At 49.9% G+C, this 18,070-nt stretch overlaps 1 protein-coding gene across 1 annotated transcript; it reads left to right on the forward strand.

Moving 5' to 3' along the window:
• The first annotated feature begins 4,227 nt into the window (after positions 1 to 4,227).
• LOC146857777 (oligodendrocyte transcription factor 3-like) lies at positions 4,228 to 7,388 on the forward strand. The gene has a single exon (XM_085646845.1). The coding sequence runs from the start codon at positions 4,902 to 4,904 to the stop codon at positions 5,634 to 5,636; it is 735 nt and encodes a 244-aa protein (XP_085502971.1). The 5' UTR covers positions 4,228 to 4,901; the 3' UTR covers positions 5,637 to 7,388.
• The last annotated feature ends 10,682 nt before the right edge of the window (positions 7,389 to 18,070 follow it).

An 18,070-nucleotide genomic window follows, 5' to 3' on the forward strand; every position in this document is an offset into this window, starting at 1 on the left:
AGTCACTCAGCAGGCACAGGTAGTTGGAGTTCGGGAGCCGCGATCTTATCAGCAGGGCTCAGATGGTTCAATGGCTGGGGGCCGCGAGTCACTCAGCAGGCCCAGGTGGTTCAGAGTTCGGGAGCCGCGACCTCGTCAGCAGGGCTCAGATGGTTCAATGGCTGGGGGCCGCGAGTCACTCAGCAGGCCCAGGTGGTTCGGTGTTCGGGAGCCGCGACAGCGTCAGCAGGCTTCGATGGTTCCAGGTCTTCTCTGCCATTCGTTCCTCCGGCACCCCTTATTATACTCCCCCTGCCCTTTGAAGTCCGGAGTCCTCGCAGAGAGGGGCCTTGGGAGACTGCGAGGGGTTCGGCGGGATTTCCTGCCGCTCGTTTCTTTGGTCTTTTCAGGTGGGTCTGGGAGGGACCCCAGACGCTCGGCAGGCGAGGCGCCTGCTCCCCAGGGGCCTGGTGGCCGATCGAGTCCTCCCGGGGGAAGGCGACCCGAGGTGTGACTGGGCTGGCGCCTCTGGGTCTGGCTCGGGGGTTCCCGCTCCCTCGGTCGGACATGCGTGATAGGGTGTCGAGTCTGTCGGGGGCTCTGGCCGGCCCTTGGGTCTGTGTGGCTGGGGCGGCCGGAGTCGGAGATGCCGTGTCTTGGGGGTGGTTGCAGGTTGGCTGAATGATCGGGAGGGCATACGCCGTGAGGCTGGTCTCACAATTACCCCATGTTAATCTAGCTGCCACCACGCACGGCTTCCGGCTGTGCACGGTGGGCGGTTGGCCGAATGCCTGGCTGCAGTGTGCAGTGCGGGGTTGGCCACCAGGCCTGGCCTGCAGCAGGCCCAGTGGCCAAACCCCCCGCATGCAGCCAACCCCACACTATGCACAGACTTTGGCCGTGTGCTGTGGGAGGTTGGCCACGAGGCCTGGCCTGTGGCCAGTCCCTCAAACAAGCCAACCCCACAACGCCAGTCAGCCAAAGAGCCTGGCCCTGGGGACCTAATGGCCTTTTTTGTTTTTTAAAGCAGGAGGGGCCGTGTGGCCCCCATCCTCAAACCTATTGTGGCCCTGTAGACCCCACCCCCCAGGGCCTTATTTTTGTTAAAGTGAAGGGTGGGCCATATGGCGCTCCTCTCTGAGCCTTATTAGGCCCTGGGGACCCCAGTGCCTTTTTTTTTTTAACTATGCAGAAAGGGGGCCATGTTGCCCCCTCCCTGGGCCTTACTGGCCCCAGGGGACCCTATCCCCAAGGGCCACTATTAAAATTAAATGTGAGGGAGGCCTGATAGGCCCCGGGGACCCTATTCCCTAGGGCCACTAATTGAAATTAAAGAGAGGCGACAAGAGGCCCGTTCCCTGAGCCTAATTCGACCCCAGGGACCCCATCCTCTGGGGCCTGACACGTTTCTTTAGGGGGATGGAGGCACGTGGGACCCCTGCCCGGGCCGCTTTTATCCCTGGGACGCCATCCCAGAGGCCCAGCACATTTTTTAGAGGGAGGGGAGGCTCGGTGCCCCCATCCCCAGACCACTTTTGACTCTAGGGACCTCGTCCCCTGGGGCCCGGCAACTTATGTAAGGGATAGAGGGCACACAGTCCCCTCCCTGGGCTGGTTTCAGTCCCGGGTACCCCACCCCCAGGGCCCGGCATCATATTTAAGGGGGTCATGAGGACACCCTCTCAGGCCAATTTCAGACCCACTGGACCTTTTCCCCTGAGCCCCGGCCAACAAAGGATGCCCACGGGCATGAGAATTTATCAAGCTCCCGACCGCTGGGCGCGGACTTGGAGTTTGCTCCTGCCAGGTGAGAGCAAACACAGGTTTTCCTGCTCACACCAGTACGGCCAGGAAAACCGCAATGACCAAGGGGTGGGTCCCAAAGGTCATTAATGGCTCAGGGAGGGGGGCTATGTTGCTCACCCCCCCTTTATAGATATGGTCGGGCCCCAGGGGATGGGGTCCCCAGTGCTGAAATTGGCCCTGAGATGGGAGCCACATGTCCCCTCCCCCTTTACAACATCGGCCATGTAGATGGAGTCCTCGGGACCGAAATTGGCCTGGGGAGGGGGGCTGCGGACTCCTTCACATATGCTACTGGGCTCCAGTGGATGGGCTCCCCGAGGCCAAAAATGGCCTGGCTATGGGCCCATGTGCCCCCCCCCAACTATAAATATATCTTCCCTCAGGGACCTGGTCGAGTTGGGGGGCTTAAAAAAACAAGCGTGGAAGGACGTGCTTGCTGGTTTTTCTTTAACTAGCGGCGGAAACTCCGCAAATTAGCAGCATTTTTTTTTCTTCAAATAAACTTTTTGGGCCCCAGGCGGGTCCCCAATGGGACCTCCACCACCAGGCTTAGGGGGAGAGGTTCTTTCTACCCTACCTCCTTGTGTCTTTTTGTTGCATTTTTCTTTAGGACTCAGGAGAGTCCAGAGCCTGGCAGAGGTGGTGGCAGCCAATCAGACCTCAGTTTGAGATCTGTCGGGATCCTCTGAGCCTCTGCGTTCCTAGATATACAACTTTTTTGAGCACGAATTGCTCAAAAACTATTAAACGGATTTACACCAAAACACAAAAAGCACTCTTTCCGGACCCAGTTCTAGCTTTCTGACAAATTTGGTGTAAATCTGTTCAGCAGTTTAGGCTTCAGCTGTGTCTGAAGTTCCTATGCGAAAATGAATGGGGAAACCACGTTTTGGGACCCCCCTTTTACTCAGCCCCTGCTTGACATATCACCCCGAAACTTTCCATGCAAAAACTAGACAAAAAACAGCACTCTTTTTGAATGTTTAATGGATGTTTCTAAAATGGCGCCAAAGTTATCAGCAACACAAAAAATGTATTTCCTTTGAAAACATGATCCTAACCATAGCTACCCAGTGGTGACTGCCACTGGGTTATATGTAAATATATATATATATATACATTGCAGCATCTTTACTACAGCAGTGCTGCTTTCCAACAGAAGGATGACATTCATGCCATGGAATCCGTGGTCTTAACATTACACGGTGTAAGGAAATGCCTCTTTTGCATGATCAGCCCCAACGTTTTGGACTGATGCTACTAATTTTTCGACTCTAAGAATGCACTGAGGCCTGTTGACCAGGCTTCAGTGCCATTGTTCTCCCCCTTAATAGTGTATGTTTGATTGGCTTATACCCAATTGGCATAAGTTACTTAAAATTCCTTAGTGTATGGTATCAGGGGTACCCAGAGCCTCTAAGTTAAAGTGTCCCTCTGGGCTGCGGCACCTATTGTGCAACCAAGAGTCTGGCAAAGTAAATCATGTTTCCAGGTCTACCTCTGCAGACTGATAGAGCAGTTTTAAACTGCTAACTTTAATTTGCTATTTAAACTAATGACAAAGTCCAGACCTTCCTTTTTTATATATATATAAAAGTCACCCCTAAGGTAGGCTGTGGAGCCGGGTTACGATAGTACCTCTTATGTACAGTTCTTAAAAGCCGAAGGAGTGCGTTATGCATCACTTCTTAGAAAATGAAGTTTATTACTGTAAATTATGCCATGGGTGGGGGTGGGGAGGGGGTGCTGTTCAGTTGGCAGAGAATTCTGTTTGTTAAGTCATCATAATTCACGTTACCTGTCAATCGTTGTCTACTGTATAGCTGACGGGGACATTAAATGAAATATACCCACATAGTCTGAAATTAATTATTCGTGTGTGTTGCTTTCGGCGTTTGCCTTCCCTTCTCGATGAAGCCATTCCCAGGCCCCGGCTCTCCGGGTTCAGGCCTCTTAGCACACGATGACAGCTGGCCTGCTTGAGCTGTGCTTGCTGCATCAGGTGTGCTGCTCCGGGGGAGCTGTACCACGCTGAGCACGTGCTCTGTGCTGTGCAAGTGATTAATATTCATAATTGTCACCGGGCAGGTACTGCCGAGGCGGACACCGCCATGTTAAGAGTGCCCTACCTCTCTTTCTGTAATATTTAGCTTAAGTCAGGTTAGCATTAAATTCAGCCTCCCCACCCTGGTGGAAATCGAAAGAAGGGCCTGTAAAGAGGTGGGGGTGAGGGGAGCGGCCCCAACAGACTCCTGATTTCCCGACATGTCATCGCAGGGCTAAGTGGGGGATTTGTGACTGAGAAGAAAAGAAGTGCCCTGACAAAGGGAGAACAAGGGGTGGAGGTTAAAATGCTAAGGAACTTGGTAAATGTTAACTCCCCCAGTGAAAGTGTCTCGGGGCATTCACCGCGAGCAGGCCATTGTGGGCCCGCATTGTACTCATTGTGCATGGGACAGCATAAATGATGCCTTCACCACGGGGCCTCGCACTTGTCCAGTCAACGAGAGCGGAGGGAGGCTAAACCAGGAGAGTCCCAGAGCCCGCCGCACTGCAGACCGAGCACAACAGACCTCCGACCACAGAGAGACCCGGGGACCGCCAGGCGCGAGACCTCAGAGGCCCGGGACCGCCGCGCGCCAGGAGCAAAAGACCTCAGAGGCCCTGGAACCGCCGCGCGCCAGAACCAGGACCTCAGAGGGCCTGGGACCGCCGCGCGCCAGACCCAAGACCTCAGAGGGCCTGGGACCGCCGCGCGCCAGGAGCAAAAGACCTCAGAGGCCCTGGAACCGCCGCGCGCCAGAACCAAGACCTCAGAGGGCCTGAGACAGCCGCGCGCCAGGAGCAAAAGACCTCAGAGGCCCTGGGACCGCCGCGCGCCAGAACCAAGACCTCAGAGCGCCTGGGACAGCCGCGCGCCAGAGACCTCAGAGGCCCTGGGACAAACCAGCTGACAGGCCAAAGCGCAGCCAAGCCGCCGAAGACGACAGACAGACGCAAGTCCCATCCACAGGTCAAAGAGACACCCAGGCCCCAGCCAGGTCAGGTTACCCGCCTTGGCCTCCTGGACTCGAGAAGACCTCCTAGGAGTCTGGCGGTAGTAAAGAGGTGCTGGGATGGACTCTGACGTGGGCTCCTTGTCAAGCAGAGCCTCTTCTCCAGAAATGGGAGACAACGCGAGCCCGAAGTTCCTACACAGCCAAATGTTCGAGGCCTTCTGCAAGGGGCAGCAGGGGGAGAGGAGGCCCGGGTCACGACAGGCTGCAGAAAGGGCCCTGGCAGAGGCTGAGGGCGCCGAGGAAGAGGGTCACGATTTACGCCTGAAGGTCAACAGCCGGGAGCGGAAGCGCATGCACGACCTGAACCTGGCCATGGACGGGCTGAGGGAGGTCATGCCGTACTCGCACGGCCCCTCCGTGCGCAAGCTCTCAAAGATTGCAACCCTGATGCTGGCGCGCAACTACATCGTCATGTTGTCCTCCTCCCTGGAAGAGATGAAGAAGCTGGTGAGTGAGGTGTATGCGGGGCATCAGAAGTACCCCACCCACTGCGGGCAGCTTGCAGGCCCACCAGTCCCTCTAGCGGGCCACCACGGGCCATCGTCCTCGCTACCCGGCATGGTGTGCCCGACCACTGTCCTGCCTCCCGCAAGCACGCCCTGCTCGGCGGCTGCCAGTTATCTGGCCTTCAGACCTGTTGCTCACGATGTTCACCCTGGTGCCCCCGTCCTCATGGGAAGCTCTTACCGACACTTCTCAGACGTCCCGTGCCCCTGCGCAGGCTGCCACCCAGGTGGGCCCCATCTGCCCCGAGCGGCTGTCCATCTCCCCGCTTTAAATACTAACAAGTAATGTGACTTGCAGGGGCCAAAAGACTATACACGAAAGCTGAAGTAAGAGCTGTTACAGCATGGCTTACCGCATACCTCACAGTGCCAGGGACAGTTCCAGGGACTACACCAAAGACAAGGCCTGTCGCCCAGTGCCAGACATGGCTGCAAGAGACACTCATGCCCTTAAGTGCCAGAGGTCACAGTCAGAGACACAGTAGGCCTTCCAGGGGCAGGCATTAATGCAAGACAGACAGCCTGCTTTCCAGTTCCAGGCATCACTGCAAACGACAACGTATGCATTCTAGTAGAAGTGACTAACCCAGAGACAAAGTTTGCCCTTCCTTGTCAGACCACTGCAAGAAACAATGCACTGGTGCCAGGCATCACTGAAAGAGACAATGCACAGCAAGAGACAATGCTCTGGCGCCAGGCATCACATCTAGAGTCAATGCACCGCAAGGGACAATGCATTTGCGCCTGGCATCACTGCAAGAGACAATGCACTGCAAGAGACAATGCACTGATGCCAGGCATCGAGAGACTGAAGGCCTTCCGGTGCTAGGAATGACAGCCAGAGGCAACGTGTGAAATCTAGTGACAGAGACAACAGTAACATACTCCGTGCACACATTCACTGCGAGGTGTACTTGCACAAGCCCTTGTATATCACCTTGCAATGCAAGTGGTGTGCATATGCCATTGGTGATACATATAGAGGTAGGTAAGTGCACACCATGCCCAATGGCTCCCTCGAGTGCCAGAGACTGATGCACAGGAATGCATGAGCACTTCCAGTGTAAGATATACATATATAAATACAACTTATTGTATACAATATATCTCAAGGAGACATTGTGTAACTTCTAGGGCTATAAAAATACCTAACTGTGGGAGCAAGAGATCTTTCGGTACAAATGTATCTTTAAGGATAACGAATGAGATCTTCCAATGGAACATGTTTTTAAGGGAAGCTATTTAAGGCCTTCCAATACAAGTTGTATGAATACTTCCATAGAAAAAAATGAATCGTTAGGTGCCATTGTTCTGAGACATCATCTTTGAGGGACATTGTGTGATATCTTGTACCTTTAGGAGACAAAGATCTTTGAATGTGTAGTATATCTCAAGGGGCTCATCCCTTTCAGTGCAAGATGTATATTTAAAGGCCACTGCATGAGACCCTCCTCATAAAATGTATCTTTCAGAGGCACTGCAAGAAGCCCCTGTGCGAAGTGTATTTCTAAAGCACAGTGTATGAAACTCTGCAGTGAAAAGAGATACCATTCCTTCGAGAGAGGCCTGGGTGCACGAGACACTGCATGACCCCTACCAGTGCCAGCCGGGTGAGTGCACGAGAGAGTGCACAGCACCCTTCAGTGCCAGCTGAGTGCACAAGGTAGTGCAGGATTTCCCTGGGGGGATGAGTGCACAAAACATTGCAGATTCATCACGTCCAGTCACGAGCCTCACCGTGTCCTCCTCAGCCACTGAACATACTGTGTCACATCTGCTGAGAGCGAAGATGAGGGGCTACATACTGTACCGCCCGACTTGCCCCTCAAAGGCCCGGCCCTGCTGTCCGTGCACTGCGCCTTGGGTGTATTTATGTATGTCTGTTTTTCTGCTGGTAACTTTTGGTAAATATCGTCTTTTCGGATAAAGCGCTTTTTTTTTTTTTAGGAGAGGCCAGAAAGCCCCCAGACCAATCCCACGGCTCGTTCTCTGTACATAGAGTGACGTGTATTGAGTATACAAACGGTGAATGTGTATATACGTGCTGTTCAGATCAAATTAAAGATGGTTTTTCATACCCTTCTGTGTTCCATTCCAGTTCTTTATTTTGGGGTCAGACGAATTTTTGTTTATGGGGCTCCGAAGAGTCCCCTGGTTTCAAAGTCTGCCCCCGTGTGACGGGGTTAGGGTGCAATGGGGGTGAAGAAGCGTGTGGGGGTAGGGGGGGAGTAGATCTTCAGGGTGGGAGGGGGTGAACAGCTGCAAGACGCGAAGAAAAGGCTTATAATACATCGGTGGGAGGGAAGAGTTATGGAGAGGGCAGGTCAGAGAGTAAGGGGGAGACAGTGAGAAATGATGGCAGAGATGGGGAGTGATTAAGACATAGGGGCTGAGGGAGTGGGGTCGAGGGCGTCATGGGCCACAATGTTCCCACACCCCTTCTTCAAAGCCCCCCCCCCCCTCCAGCGAGACCCTCCGATGACCAACGTCTTTGTACGCACGTAATAAAAGAACACAGGTGACAGCCCCCCTCTGCCACCAAATGCCAAGATTCAACGCGCCGAGATACACCTTCGGGTGTGAGTCGCTGCGCTATAGTAAGTGCCCATAACATAAGATAACATAAAATATGCTGTCAAACACATGCCTGATTAAGGGAGGATTAAGGGAGGGTGAAGGGAGTACCAGCCGAGATGGGTGGCCAGAGCAGAGCCAGGAGCTTGAGGGGTGTGGAGAGAGGGAGGAAGAAAAGTGGACAAGAAAGGCAAGGGAGCGCTGCAGACGGGGAAGGTAAAGGGGGGAGGAATAGATAGTTTGGTAAGTGGTAGGGAGAAACTGCAGACAAGGGGAAATGAGTCAGGTGAGGGTACCATGCGCATGGGAAAGAGAAGCGTGGGTGGGGGGGGAGATGGAGATAAAGAGCCGAGAGGTGGGAGTCTCAGAAAAAAAAGGAGGGATTTCTTGGATATGGTAAGGGAGAGGAGAGGGAGTATGGGGCGAGAAAAATGGAGAGGGGGACTGGGCACGGGGAAACAAAGGAGAGGAGAATTGAGAGGAAGAGACACGGGGGCATATTTACAAGGAGGCGATAATAAATTATCGCCGCTTTAGCGGCCGTTTTCGGCCGAAAAGCGGCGATAATTTTATCGCCTAATTAGCAAGGTAACGCGTGAAACCTTGCTTTAGCGTGGGGATTCCTAATGCCCAGCTTTGCATCTCTAATGAGATGCAAAGTGGGCGTTCCTGACCTGACATGACAGGAGAAATGTCGCTAAGCGACATTTCTCCTATCATAAAGCCCCACGCTATGAAGCATAGCGGCAGGAAAAGTAGCAATAACCCCTGTTATCGCTACTTTCCTTACGCCTGCTTCAGGACTGACTTAGCCATGATATCCTATGGAAGGTGGACATCATGGCTAAGTTTGTGAGTCCCTATCAACAAGCTAACGTGAGATTATCGCTGGGTTTCCAGCGATAATCTCACGTTAGGCAGTTAGCGTGAGGATTTTTATCGCTTTTGAGATAAGTGTTGCTAATAGCACGCTATCTCAGCGATAAAAATCCACGCTAGGCGGCGATAATTATCCTAGCACTAAGTGCGCTTAGCGATAATTATCGCCGGTTGTTGTTGATATGCCCCCTAGGTGATAGCGGGAAGCAAAATATGAAGCCATAATACTTTGATTTTATACAGCGCTACTCTGCCATTGTTTGGGCCTCGAGGCGATGCCAGCTATCTGAAGGGTACGTTTCTGCTAAAGATAGGGACTAATGCAGGCACCCCCAAGGGGTAAGAGCTCTTTGGGAGAAGGAGGGGAGTAGGTAGGTAATACTTATGAAGAAGATGGGGGAACGATAGGGGAGACATGGCAGGAGATACCGAGAGAGGGAGAGACTAGAGAGAGAGCTGGGGAAAAGATATGGCGGCGGAGAAGCATGGGGCTGACGGGTGGAGCAGGAGAAAGAAATGGAGATCCGTGTTGGGGTGTGGGGGGGGGGGGGCAGATAAAGGGCACCGGAATACGGGAAGAGACACATACACTGCGAGAATTTGAAAAGGGAGGAAAATGGGGCAGGAGAAGGGCATCAAGAAAGTAGGTGACGAGGAAGCACATTGTGGTGGAAGAGGGAATTAAACGGACAGAGATGGGTGAGACAAAGGGAGACATACGAAGAAATGGTGGGGATAAAGGAGAGACATGGGAAGGAGAAAAGCATAATGAGGAGAGAGCTGGGAAGAGATGAAGAGAAGCAGGCAAGGGATGGATAAAAGAGGGGAGAGGAGGCATAGGGCAGTGACGAGGAGGACATTAATGTACAGGGACAGAATGGAGAGCTACATGTTGGGGGCGATGAAAGGGGAGGGTGAAATGGGAACGAATGCAAACATTGCCGAGATGTGAAAACTAGGAAAAGGGGAGGAGATGTCGCTTGCATCTGGGTCTCAGATACACAATACATTTTAAAGAAGAAAGATAAGACGGAGAGACAGGAAACGAATGAATGTTACGTGGAGACAGGTAAGTAAGTAGAGATCAGGGAGAGATACGGGTCGGGAGAGATGTGCTAAGAGAGAAAACAGGCAAGGATGACATGGGGTGAGGGCGTGAGGCGACAGATGAGAAGAACAGAAAGAAACGGAGAGGATTTAGGGGAGAGAACAAAGAGGGGCAGATGTTACGGGCAGAGTGAAAGCATGTACAGAGGGAAGGAATATAGAAGATAAAGGACACAGATGGAGGGTGATATGTTTGGGAAAGATTGTGAGGGGAAAGGACTCGAACAGATTGAGTCGCGAGCAGACAAGGACGGAAAGAGAGCTGAACGGCGGGCGGCAGCGAGGGAGAGGAGCTCTGAGCGGCATCTTCATGGGTGTCTGTCTGTCTCGTCCTCTTCTTCGGTCAGTGTTTCTCTTACTCTGTATGTGTGTTTCTCGTGCCTTCCTGTGCATCTCCCTCTTCAGTCCCTCTCTCGCTAAATGTTTCTTTCCTTGTCTTATCGCTCAACCTGTCATACTTACAAAGAGAGCCCCGGACAATGAAATACTGAACCAATTTAAACCTGTTATGTTCCATAATATAGACGCAGAGCCTCTTAAGCATGGGTTGTAGTTCTCAGATCTGCGGCAAAACTAATAAAAACCAAGTCAGGTCCGACCATGGCATGTATACGAGTTGTTTTCTGCTTTTTTGCACACGTATTCAATAGGTATTTAAAGTTTAGAAGTAATAAAACAACATGCCGCTGTCCAAAAGTGGCACACCTATATTTGCAAAAAACAACAACAAAAAAACAGTAATAAAAATGGTACCTGGCACAAAGCAAATAAAAAAGTGACATGAAATTAGAGTGACCACCTTGCTTAAAAAGGGAAATTCTGGACAGTGACAGTAAAAATTCAGGACAAAAGGTCAAAATTCCAATAAAAAATTAAGGACAAATGGTCTTTTTTGCAGACACGTCTGAGGACCTCGCACAATTATACACGCATTGGCAAATCCAATAGTCTCTCCTATGCTAAAGCTATTGGCTTTGCCAATATGTTTTAGCAATGTTGTACACCAAAGTGGTTGCCGTTCAGTATGGCTAAAAGTTAGTGGGATAAGGGAGAGTGGCGTACAGTGGAGTGTCATAAAGTGGAGTACAGTGGTGTGGAGTGGCGTACAGTAGAGCTGAGTGGCGAGGAGAGAAGCAAAGTGTCATGGAGGTAGTAGAGTGGAAGGGCGTAGAGTTTAGTGGAGTACAGTGTCAGAGTTGACTAGAGTGGAGTGACATAGAGTGTTGTGGAGTGGTGTAGAGCAGAGTGGAGTGGCGTAGTGCGTGTTGCGTAGAGTGAAGTAGAGTGTTGTAGAGTAGAGTGGGGTAGAGTGTAGTAAATTATCATTGAGCGGAATGGCATAGAGTGGAGTGGAGTGTCGTGGAGTAGTGTGTCATAGAATGGCATAGGGTGGAGTAGAATGCTGTAGAGTGGATTGGCATAGAGTGGAGTAGAGTGTCAGTGGAGCAGAGTTTGATGGAGTAGAGAATCATAGAGTGGAGTATCGTGGAGTGGAGTGTCGTAGAGTGGCCTAGGGTGGAGTGGTGTAAAATACAGAGGTGCAGAGTAGATTGGCGTAGAGTGCAGTGGTGTAGAGTGCACTGGTTTTGAGTAATGTAGTGCAGAGTGCATTGGCGTAGAGTGAACGCAGAGTAGCGTAGAGTGCAGTGGCATAGAGTAGAGTGGTGAAGAGTAGTTTGCAGTGGGGTAGAGTGGAATGGCATAAAGTAGAGTGGTGTTGAGTGGAAAAGAGTGGTGTAGAGTGAAGTGGTAATAGTGTAGTGGTACAGGGTAGAGTGGTAGTGGAGTGTAGAGTGCAGCGGTGTGGAGTAGAGTGGCATAGAGTGCAGTGGTATAGAGTGCAGTGGTGTAAAGTGCAGTAGAGTGGCATAGAGTTGAGTGGTGCAGAGTAGAGTGCAGTGGCATAGAGTGCAGTCAATCAGAGTAGAGTGTCAGAGTACAGGGTCATAGAGCGCAGGGTCATAAAGGGGTGCAAAGTAGAGTGATACAGAGTAGAGTGGTGCAGACTAGACTCGTACAGAGTAGAGTGGTGCAGAGAGCAGTGGCTTAGAGTACAGAGGTGCAGAGTAGAACAGAGTGGCATAGAGTGCAATGACGTAGAGTGCAGTGACGTTGAGTGTAGTGGTGCAAAGTGATGTAGCATGCAGTGGTGTAGAGTGCAGTGGCATAGAGTAGAATGATGTAAAGTATAGTGACATAAAGTGCAGTGGTGCAAAGTAAAGCCCTCGGCAGAGCTGCCTACAAAGCAGCCCTCAGCAACTACCACCTGCGCCTAAAGGAAGCCAAGAGAGCAGTCATCACTGCACGCATCGACACCGCAGCAAACCACAAGAAGGAGCTCTTTAAAATTGTTAAAGAATACTCCAACCTGACAGCCACAAAGAACACCAATCACCCCTCCCAAGAACTCTGCGACTCTCTCTCAGATTACTACCACAGCAAGATTGCCAATATCTACAAAAATCTCCGAATCCCAACCCCCCACTACCAGCCTCAAAAACCTCAACCAACCAGTGAACACCAGTGGATAACCACCTGGTTACCTCCTCGACCTCTCTGCTGCGTTCAACACCATCTCCCACCACACTTTCATCGACAGACTCCACAAAATCGGCATACAGCAGAATGCCCTCAAGTGGATCGCTTCTTTCCTTTCAGGATGCACTCAGAGCATCTGACTGCCCCCTTCACCTCCGCACCTAAGAACATCATTTGCGGCGTACCCCAAGGATTATCCCTCAGCCCCACCCTTTTCAACTTCTGCATGACCCCCCTCGCAGAAGTCATCAGATCCCACAGACTCAACATAATTTCCTACGCAGATGACACTCAACTAATCCTCTCACTCACCGAGGACCCTTCCAACGCCAACACCAACTTCTGCAAAACCATGACCAACATAGCCAAATGAATGAGAGACAGCTGCCTCAAACTCAACATCGACAAAACAGAGATACAGATCTTCAGGAAAAACGCTTCCGAATGGGACTGCAGCTTGTGGCCAGCAGAACTCAGACCAACACCTACACCGACATACCATGCATGCAACCTCAGCAACATCCTCGATAGCCAACTGACCTCCTCCTGCTTCCACATCCTTTGCATGCTTTAAAGACTCTTCGAATGGATCCCCTTCGACACCAGAAATACAATCACGCAAGCCCTTGTTGCCCGCTACCTCGACTATGGCAATGCTCTCTATGCTGGAATCTCTACCCAGCTCCTCAAAAGGCTTCAGACCTTACAGAACACTGCAGCCCGACTCATCCTGGACCTCCCCAAATCAACTCCCATCACTTCTCACCTGCGATATCTCCACTGGCTCCCCATCCAGAAGAGGTGCAAATTCAAGATCCTCACGCACGCATAGAGAACTCTCCACGATCAAGGACCGTCATATAATCAACCATCGACTGAACTTCTACCTGCCCACAAGGCACCTGCGCTACCCCTCTCTCGCTCTCACCCACACCCCCGTATCCGTAGTAGCTGCAGCGGCAGCCATTCCTTCTCCTTCATCGACGCCAGGACCTGGAACGGTTCACTGACAAAATATAGGTGTCAAAAATATAGATGTAAAAAATGTAGATGAAAAAATATAGAATGCAAAAATATCGACTCCCTATACTTAAACAGGTAAGTACAAAAATATCGGGGGGGGAAATATCGATGTTAAGAATATAGCTGTACAAAATATAGATTTTTATATATATATATATATATATATATATATATATATATATATATATATATATATATTACCTACTGGCGGTCGCCAGTAGGTAGTTATAGTTAGGACCACGTTTCCATAGGAAATCCGCAACATTCTATTTTGAATAACTTTGGCGCCGGTCGACGAATCCTCGCGATTTTTTCAAAATAGGTGGGGCGCTACGCTACGCTCCTACCCTGAAAGTCTCGGGGGGATTCGTCAAGCGGGGGCTGAGATAAAAGGGGGGTCCCAAAACGCGTTTTTCCCATGCATTTTTCCATAGGACCTTTAGACAGGGCTACAGCCCGAACGGCTGAACAGAATTACTTGAAATTTGGCAGAGAGGTAGTCCTCAGGTCAAGGAAGTGCCTTTTGTAGGTTTGGTGTAAATCTGTTCAGTAGATTCTGAGAAAATAGCCTTTAAATCAATATATATATCTGAGCCAGCTTACGGTGCGCTTACGGTACGCTTACCGTACGCGTACGGTGGCGTGCGCGAGCGCGATTCTGATTGGCTCTTAGATCTTAGTAAACATTCGAATCGGCCGAGACCAGGAAGCGGCGGCCGCCATTTTCTCTCTCGCACTGAGAGTGATGATGAAAATACAAAGCACAAAAACATGTAAAGGGGCTGTTTAGACAGCTCCCACACACATAGCCATGTTGAGGGAGTCCCCAAAGATCCCCCAAGGCCAAAAACGGAATTTATTTTTTTTCGCTAATTTCGCCGATTACGCTTACCGTACGCGTACGGTAAAAAATTATATAAAAAAAAAAATTATCCACACTCTCCCCACCCCGTGTGCAATTGGTGGCCGAAGGCCACCAATTGTGCATTGCTTATAACAGATGAGATAAACTATAATATTTAAAAAAAAAAAAATTAAAAAAAAAATTATCCACACTCTGTCCACCCCGTGTGCAAATGGTGCCCCAAGGGCACCATTTGTGCATGGCTTATAAAAATTACGAAAAATTAAAATATTACCTTTCAAAACGAAGTGCATCATATGTCCTCCATGTGGGCACGGTGCGCGAAGCGCATCGTGCGTACATGGCCCATCTAGCGTAACGTGGGCACGCGGTGCGCGTAGCGCACCACGTGCCCACCGTGCGTGCACGGCACTAACTGCGTAAAGTGGGCGTGCGGTGCGCGAAGCGCACCGCGTGCTTACCGTGCGCGCACGGAACGAACTGCGTTAAGTGGGCGCGCACGCCACGAATGGCGTAAAGTAACTTAGCATTTAAAAAACCGTACAAATTCACTGAAAAAACCATAGGTTTCACACACGTTATAGTTAGGAATTAGCATTTAAAAAACCTTGCAAATTCACTGAAAAAACCATAGGTTTCACACATGTTATAGTTAGCGGAAATTTTATTGATAAAAAACCAATGAAATTCCCCCGTTATAGTTAGTGCAGGCAACTATAACTCACGCGACCGCAATCTTCTGCTGATGACATATGTGTCTTTATGAAAAAAAAATATTTGTAATATATGTATAGCTAAAAAGGTATGGAAGAAGACATGGGCAAATAAGTGTCTAAATACAGTATTAGCATCAGCAGAGGATTGCGGTCGCGTGAGTTATAGTTGCCTGCACTAACTATAACGGGGGAATTTCATTGGTTTTTTATCAGTAAAATTTCCGCTAACTATAACATGTGTGAAACCTATGGTTTTTTCAGTGAATATATATATATATATATATATATATATATTACCTACTGGCGGTCGCCAGTAGGTAGTTATAGTTAGGACCCTGTTTCCATAGGAAAACCGCAACATTCTATTTTGAATAACTTTGGCGCCGGTCGACGAATCCTCGCGAAATTTTCAAAACTAATGGGGCGCTACGCTCCGCTCCTACCCTGAAAGTCTCGGGGGGATTCGTCAAGCGGGGGCTGAGAAAAAAGGGGGGTCCCAAAACGCGTTTTCCCCATGCATTTTTCCATAGGACCTTTAGACACAGCTACAGCCCGAACGGCTGAACAGAGTTACTTGAAATTTGGCAGAGAGGTAGTCTACAGGTCAAGGAAGTGCCTTTTGTAGGTCTGGTGTAAATCTGTTCAGTAGTTCCTGAGAAAATAGCATTTAAATCAATATATATATCTGTGGCAGCTTACCATGCGCTTACCATGCGCTTACGGTAAGCTTACCGTACGCGTACGGTGCCGTGCGCGAGCGCGATTCTGATTGGCTGTTAGATCTTAGTAAACATTCGAATCGGTCGAAACCAGGAAGTGTCGGCCGCCATTTTCTCTCTCGCACTCTGAGGGGGGGAGGGAAAACAAAGATGGATAATATGAAAAGGGGCAGGCTAGACAGCTCCTAACCACATAGCCATGGTTAGGGTGTCCCAAAAGAACCCCCAAGGCCAAAAATGCAATTTTATTTTTTTTTCGAAAAAACGCCGATTGCGCTTACCGTACGCGTACGGTAAAAAATAAATTAAAAAAAAAACAATATCCACATTTACCCCACCCCGAGTGCAAAAGATGCCCGAAGTGCACCTTTTGTGCATGGCATATCACCTGTAATAACAATTAATAGATAACCTTTCACAACGAAGCGCATAATAAGTCCTCCGTGTGCGGACGGTGCGCGAAGCGCATCATGCGTACATGGCCCATCCAGCGTACTAACTGCGTAAAGTGGGCGCTCGGTGCGCGAAGCGCACCGCGTGCTCACTGGGCGCGCACGGTGCGCGAAGCGCACCGTGCGGGCATGGAACAAACTGCGTGAAGTGGGCGCGCACGCCACGAACGGCGTAAAGTAACTTAGCATTTAAAAAACCGTACAAATTCACTGAAAAAACCATAGGTTTCACACACGTTATAGTTAGGAATTAGCATTTAAAAAACCTTGCAAATTCACTGAAAAAACCATAGGTTTCACACATGTTATAGTTAGCTGTACATTTCACTCGTAAAAAACCAATGAAATTCCACGTTATAGTTAGTGCAGGCAACTATAACTCACGCGACCGCAATCCTCTGTTGATGCTAATACTGTATCTTTAGCTATACATATATTACAAATATTTATTTTTCATAAAGACACATATGTCATCAGTGATGTAATATCTGACATCATCAGCAGAGGATTGCGGTCGCGTGAGTTATAGTTGCCTGCACTAACTATAACGTGGAATTTCATTGGTTTTTTACGAGTGAAATGTACAGCTAACTATAACATGTGTGAAACCTATGGTTTTTTCAGTGAATATACATATATATATATATATATATATGTATATTCACTGAAAAAACCATAGGTTTCACACAAGTTATAGTTAGCGGACATTTTACTGATAAAAAACCATTGAAATTCCCCCGTTATAGTTAGTGCAGGCAACTATAACTCACGCGACCGCAATCCTCTGCTGATGCTAATACTGTATTTAGACACTTATTTACCCATGTCTTCTTCCATAAATTTTTAGCTATACATATATTACAAATATTTTTTTTTCATAAAGACACATATGTCATCAGCAGAGGATTGCGGTCGCGTGAGTTATAGTTGCCTGCACTAACTATAACGGGGGAATTTCAATGGTTTGTTATCAGTAAAATGTCCGCTAACTATAACTTGTGTGAAACCTATGGTTTTTTCAGTGAATTTGCAAGGTTTTTTAAATGCTAATTCCTAACTATAACGTGTGTGAAACCTATTGTTTTTTCAGTGAATTTGTACGGTTTTTTAATTGCTAAGTTACTTTACGCCGTTCGTTCCGTGCGCGCACGGTGCGCTTCGCGCACCGTGCGCGCACAGTGAGGTGCCCACGTTACGCTAGATGGGCCATGTACGCACCGTACATACACGGGTGGGGGTACGACTCGAACATACTCGGGTGTACATACACGGGGGGTTCGACACGTACTCGGGTGTACATACACGGGGGGGTTCGACACGTACTCGGGTGTCCATACACGGGGGGGTTCGACACGTACTCGGGTGTACATACACGGGGGGGTTCGACACGTACTCGGGTGTACATACACGGGGGGTTCGACACGTACTCGGGTGTACATACACGGGGGGGTTCAACACGTACTCGGGTGTACATACACGGGTGGGGGTACGACTCGAACGTACTCGGGTGTACATACACGGGGTTTGACGCGTACATGCGGGGGCTGGGGGGGGTTCGACGCGTACATGCGGGGGCTGGGGGGGGTACGGCGCGTACATGCGGGGGCTGGGGGGGGTACGGCACGTACCGGGCACCTGTTTGGACGTCTCCATGGTTGTTATAGGAGTTCGGTGCGGACGGTCTTTTAACCATACGGTTGTACATTCGGACGCCCGGGACGGATCGTGATTCCCCGGTCGGACTTCGCTTTTCACGTTTGTACGGTAAATCGTCCGAGGACGTGTCGGACACTTTTTCCGACCCGAGGACGTGTGGGGAATTATTCCCAATGCGATTCGTATGGTCT

This window comes from Triturus cristatus, chromosome 3_2 (assembly GCF_964204655.1).
Source record: "Triturus cristatus chromosome 3_2, aTriCri1.1, whole genome shotgun sequence".
In the NCBI taxonomy this organism is placed as follows: domain Eukaryota; kingdom Metazoa; phylum Chordata; class Amphibia; order Caudata; family Salamandridae; genus Triturus; species Triturus cristatus.

Excerpts from the sequence above, each read along its gene's own strand:
- LOC146857777 (XM_085646845.1), top strand. The coding sequence starts at position 4,902 with ATGGACTCTGACGTGGGCTCCTTGTCAAGCAGAGCCTCTTCTCCAGAA.